The sequence below is a fragment of the Aedes aegypti genome, chromosome 3, assembly GCF_002204515.2.
Source record: "Aedes aegypti strain LVP_AGWG chromosome 3, AaegL5.0 Primary Assembly, whole genome shotgun sequence".
In the NCBI taxonomy this organism is placed as follows: domain Eukaryota; kingdom Metazoa; phylum Arthropoda; class Insecta; order Diptera; family Culicidae; genus Aedes; species Aedes aegypti.
The window spans coordinates 317839119-317845416 of NC_035109.1; the positions used below are offsets into that span (position 1 = coordinate 317839119).

Sequence of the window (6298 nt, forward strand, 5' to 3'; positions counted from 1 at the left end):
GATTAAAACCAATAAAAATGTGCATAGTTTAGTAAACCTTACCGTCTATAGCTCATCATATACACATTACACTTATATGAAACCGACCCCTTAGGCTTCCATAAATTACGACACGTTTTCAATGAGGGTTTAAGAACCCAGTAGCGAGACAGATGATCCATTCAAAACAATTGAAGATCTCACACAAAAAGAAGAGGGTTCAAAACATCAATTTTTAGGCTATGAAATTTTTGAATGTTCCCTTAGGGATGGTACACAAATTATGTCACGATAAATTGAGGCTTTTTCAACCCCCCCCCTCCTTTGTCGCATTTTTGTATGCGAGCTTCAAAAAATGTGTTAGGCTTGTCATGCTGAGCCTGACCCCCCTCCTCCCTTTTTGGAGCGTGGTATTTTGTGCATGATCCCTTAGGGATGGTACACAAATTATGTCACGCTAAATTTCAATTTGATTGACCCCCTCCCCCCCTTTGTCACGTTTTTGTATGAGTCCTTCGAAAATTTTGTAAGGCTTGTCACGCTTCTCTTGACCACCTCCCCCCCCCCCTTGGAGCGTGACGTAATTTGTGCATGACCCCTTACCACCACTACAGCTTCATACATGAAGGCTATTAAGCCTGCCTACTATACGTTGCTCTCAGGTGAAAATACTCATACAACATTGAGAAACAAGCTGTGCCCAATTTGAGATGTAATAACAGAAAGAAGAAAACTAAAGGTTTACAACAAAACGAAAACGGTTTTTATTGAATTCATTTCAACTGTGTTATTTCATTCAATTTCAAATTTGCCACAAGGCGAAATAATATCAAACTGATGCTTACAAACAAGCACACAGAGGGCATTGAGAACCATTGCACTCATGGAACCACAAAAGGCACTTGGAACATTTTGCCCAATCTTGTCCTTAGTTAGAAGCGCTGAAACAATTTCCACAAAACTCACAGAGCGAATCTTGAGGCGCCATGATTTTTGCTGTAGTTTTAGTTCCTTTAGGTCGTCCACGTTTGGGTCTAGGAGTTTCGGCAGTCTTGTTGGAAATAAGTCTTTGCTCAATCTTGCTAGCCTTCTTCAACTGGTTAATATCTTTCAAAGCCTGCGCTGTCTTCAACTCATCTCGGGAAGGGCTAGATGTTTTGTTGCGAGCTTTCTCTCTCTTTCGTCCTCGAACAATTTTCCTGGTAGTTGTTTTGGGGAGAGGCATAATGTCCGATGGAGACACTTTGAAGACGCTTCGAGATATACCAGTCGGAGTATTCGAAGTACTTGGCCCCAGAACCGATTTTGGAGACAGCATATTGTTATGTGAATTCTCACCTCCTTGAACATTATTCTCTTTGTTTGCTTCATTCGATAGTGTATCGTCATAGATCAGTGAAGGCCCTTCATCGTCATTTTCCTCATCTTGATCAGTGCATATGGGATCATTATCTTCCCTGGGATCAGTGCCAGGTAGGACATCTGTCACATCAGCTGGTGCAAAATCGCTGTCATTGAAAATATACCTGTTCAATGGAACGATGCCTGCCTTACGGAATCCATTGATGGCGACATTTGCATTGGAAGTCTTCATAAATGCCGATCCAAAAAGTTGGCTGTCACAACTCTACCAGGATGGGATTTAAGGTAATCCTCAACCGCCTGTGAGAAAGAGGTCTTAAGCGGCCCCATGAAACTGATATCCAGAGGTTGCAATTTGTGACTGCAATGGGGAGGCAAGCACACAACTGTGACGAACGATTCTCGGGCTCTTTCGACGAACGTAAGATTCTTGGTGTGTGAGCTGTGTCCGTCCAGAATCAATAGGACCGGATTATCGATCGTTGGACGAGTGTGCTGTAGAAAATGCTCGAACCAGATGTTGAACTCCTTAATCGTCATCCAACCAGACGAGTTGCAGACAAATTTCGTGTCTGGTGGAGCACCTTTCTTCAAGTTGTCGGTCAATCGAGCCCTGGGAAATATCATCATTGGTGGTAGTATCTGTCCTGATGCTGAAATACAGATGGATGCAGTGGACATTCTGCTGATGTTACGGATCCCACCTGACGTCGACCCTTTAGAGCAAACACTTTCGAGTGTTTTGTTTGAACCTGAAACATTTTTATGTATTAAATTAACGGTTTTAGAGAAAAATGTTCAACTTACAGTGAGCACAGAGGTTTCGTCGACGTTGAAAATCCTGCTAGCAGCAAATTTTTCTCCTTCCATTACGGGAGCCAAAACATCGAAAAAGTTGTTAACCGCTACCTTATTAAACCCTTGCAACCGCGCAGCAGAAGTTGCCTCTGGAGTACGAAGTGAGAGCTGGGGATGACGCTTGCGAAAGCCATGGAGCCAATCCCAACCAGCCAGCTGCGTTTTGGAACTGAAATTATGAGCTTTCCCGTTGCGTTCCGCCAATTGATATGCAAGGCTCCGGATCTCACGTGTAGTGATACCGTAGCATCGAACTTCGAAGTTCAAGATATGGGACATCAATTCAGATTCTTCCGCGATCGAAAACACTGTTTTGTGCGAGCCGATTTGTTTCACTCCAGATCCCAGCACTACTCCTGCATCGCGATTTTTCAGGTAGCGAATCAGTGTTGGCCTAGGTATTCCATAGTTTCTGGCGACTCGCCTGATGGATGTTCCGTTCCGTTGGACATCATTTATAGCCGCTTCCAGGGCCGTTTTTGACCACTTCTGTCGTTCCGACGTTCTTTTGTAAGTCCGCACCATAACTCTCAATAACAAACACTGCACGCGTGATAAACAAAGTGAATGACAACCGAAGAAAATAATTGAGGTTATATAATGCGTATGGTGTTCATTTCACCCCTATTGATGGTGTTCAATTCGCCCACAGCAATCTAAATAATAAAAACGCCGTTTATTATGTTATAGTTACGCTCAATTAATATTTTAGTTCGTGTCAACATTGAAAGTATGTATGAAAAGGAGTGTGTGTAGTTAATGTTCTCGAAAAACGACATAAAACGTCCGTAAAACCTTATTTTCCGTTGGGTCAAAATTATAAGAATTGTACCATATGACACACAAAATTGATTTTTCCGCATTTTTCGTTTATTTCCTTATTATAATAATAGTTTCATGTAAAAAAAAACGAAAGGCCAGTTTCTTAACAGTTCTGCATATTACAATTTACTTGAAATTGAATGGTTTGTGTTAAAATATGGGTGTCCATTTCGCCCCGTATGTTCATTATGCCCCCAATCCCCCCAACATTCATAACATAAGTTCTGGAAACGATAAGAGCAACAGAAATGCAGCTCTTGCAAAAATGACATGACAAAACATCGTCGAAAACGATTCTGTTGTCAAAACTTTCATAAATACGTTCAGTTAAACATAATTCATAAATTACTTTAAGGAATGCAGAATTTCCTTAGGAGATTGCATATCTTTAGGCGTATACCATGATTCAAGGTGTTTTTAGTTTTGATATACAGTGGGATTCCGTTTTTGGCAACAAAGTTGAAATTTTCAGTTGCCAAAAACGGAACCATGCCAAAATCGGAACCAATATTTCAAATTTTATTTTTCAAGTATTGGTTTTGAAAACATCATTACAATGTTAATACATCATTTTTATGGAATTATAAGGTGTTGAGACTTCGAAAAGTTTCACTTCGAAGCATCTTCCCGAAGGGTTATACTATGCTATGAATCTATAGCCCCGTAATGTTAAATCTGGCAAACATTTTTATGGTCGCGCCTTAACGTCTTCAATTATTTTTCAGTAGCTTTATTTATATTTTTGTATAAGAGGGCCTTGTAAAACCAATAATCGCATAAGTGGCTTATATTGAAGAACTGGACATTTTCTTACACAGTTAGAAAAAATCACCCACGTCGGTAGTTCGTTTACCGAAATCTCAACAACTGAACGGTCGGTAATCCGTTCGGTAAACGAAAAGTTTACCGAAAGGACTGTAATTTGAGCCCATCGGGTGAGCTGTCAAAACTACCGGTAGATCGGTAGTGATTACCGAAGTTCCGCGTCTATTCTGTAATGATATTTACCGAACCATCGGTTATTTTGGAAGGAGGAAACGAAATTGCAGATGTTTGTGCAAAGTAAAAAATCAAATCATGCTCTAATTCTTGATACAATCATTTATTTCTATGGCATGAATAATCACCTCGGATTGAGGAACCCAACCTGCCGGGTGTTTATTTCGTTTATTATTCGTTCGACTTCAAAATGCTAACAAGCCGTTGCAATTTTGCCCAATCGTTGTTCCATAATTGCAGATGTCAGCATTGCTCCACACATGTGCCACACCTTTACGGAATGCTGCTGAATCTAGGCGCATGAATGGAGAGTCCTGTTTCGTTGATATTTGCCCCTTCACATCCTATAGTTAAAAGTAAATATATCCACTACAGGTATTGGTCAGATGTTAGCCAAAAAGTAATAACTAACCTGTAACGTTACCTCCCAATCACTTCTTTCAAGAAAAGATTAAAGCACTTTATGCAAAAAACGGGTCAGTTTGTTCTCGGTTTATTTATAAGAGCCGATTGAAAACACCATTATGGCGGATCTGACGTTTCTTGTTCCAAGTTACCGAACACGGTAATCATTACCGACAGTTCAGCTGAATATTTCACCGAAGTCAGCACTTGAGCTCGTTTACCGATTTATCGGCAAATATCTTCACCGATATCGTTAATCTTTTAACAATTCACCGAAATTCAGTAATTTTTTCGCAGATTTCAGTAATCAAGCCGAAGTATACCGAAACGTCTGTAATTTTTTGGATCACCGATCTGTTTCGGTGATTTCAATTACCGAACTCATAGAGTCTGGTGTGTAAAACTATAAAAGAACACGATTTTTTTTGTTTTCTTTTAGAGACGTATTTGTAAATCAGAAGCGCTGGGTATTGCAAAACGGCATGAACTGTTTTTTCTAATCAAATGACCATTTAAAATCAGTTTAACTTTTGGAGCGTAAAATTTGAAAAATGCGATCAGTTTAGAATTGCTCCTTCTATTTATGTTTCTGATAAAGTAAAGCAATTTATAATGCATGGTTGACTGCATTAAAAGGGCAAACGTAAACATGAGATGATGCATAAATGTGACTTGTAATTTTGTAGAATTTAATTTTTACTTGAAATAATTTTTAATTGAGCTTGATATATGTTTTACACCTATCTTATAAAATCAACTGAAATTTACAGGATCCTGTTATGAATCGTCAAGAACTTTATAGGAATCTTCAGGTTCTTATAAGAAATCTACAGAAAAAAAACGCTTGAGCTCTGATGCATCTTGCCAAGCATCCGTAGGATCGCATAGAGTTCTTAGGATCTTGTTAAGGAATTTGCTAGGAGTTAACATCTTAAAATTCCGCTGCGATGTTACTGAACAAGTCTCTCTCAAGTCCTCGATGAAAAATTTAAAAATTTATTATTATTAGGCTACCACTAGTACACCGCAAATTCCTCTAGGATTCTTTTACAAAACTCCCAAGTTTTCACCGGAAATATTAAAAATACTAATAGAAATTCTCATTATCCTGCTTAACATTTACAGGACGCCCTAGAGTTTATTAGGAATCACCAGATTTTGGATATAATCCTCAATTAGCAATAATACACTCTAAGGATCCCTCAACAAGCCCTTAGTGTCCACTTGGAATCTGCAGATATCCTCATGAATTCGTTAAAATTTCTGAAAAGTCCCACAAGAACCAAGAATCCCTTAAGGATTCTCCTGGTTACAGTTAGGATACTCATAGACTCAGCTCGTAAGAAAATTTTGATGATAATGAGACCCCTATCCTTGATTAACAATCTTGTACAGAATTCTGGATCGTCTCTTAACAAATCTAACGCCTTACAGAGTCTATAGAAAAGAAGGAACGTAGCTTTAAATTGTTGACGCTGAAAGATCAGTATAAACACCAATACCACAGACAAAAAGTTAAAACATTCTCAGTCATATTTATCGCATGCTTCAATGATACTATTGAGAATAAATTGTAGTTTGGACTGTATTCGCATTTGTCATGTTATTTAATGAAATTTATTAAAAGTTATGATAGTAGACATTTTGCTGTACATATTTGTATCTTTTATTGCGGTGTGTTTTTACATACATGCGCAATATATGTAAAACCATAATAATAAAAACAGTAAGCCAAAAAGATGAGACAAAATTTATGATTGTAACTCTGTGTGAGTCTTAGATTTTTTTGTTTCTCTTATGTCGGTGCTGGTGCTTTCTTCAAACAAGCTGTTCCAAATCTGAAGAACAGAGTTTTTAATTTGGGCACCTACTG

At 38.6% G+C, this 6298-nt stretch overlaps 1 protein-coding gene across 1 annotated transcript; it reads right to left on the minus strand.

The window, feature by feature from the left end:
• Positions 1-1569: 1569 nt before the first annotated feature.
• LOC110678188 lies at positions 1570-2724 on the minus strand. Its single transcript, XM_021850810.1, has 3 exons — positions 2149-2724; positions 2046-2093; positions 1570-1983 (listed from the first exon to the last, which is right to left on the minus strand). The coding sequence occupies exons 1-3, from the start codon at positions 2722-2724 to the stop codon at positions 1570-1572; spliced, it is 1038 nt and encodes a 345-aa protein (XP_021706502.1).
• Positions 2725-6298: the final 3574 nt, after the last annotated feature.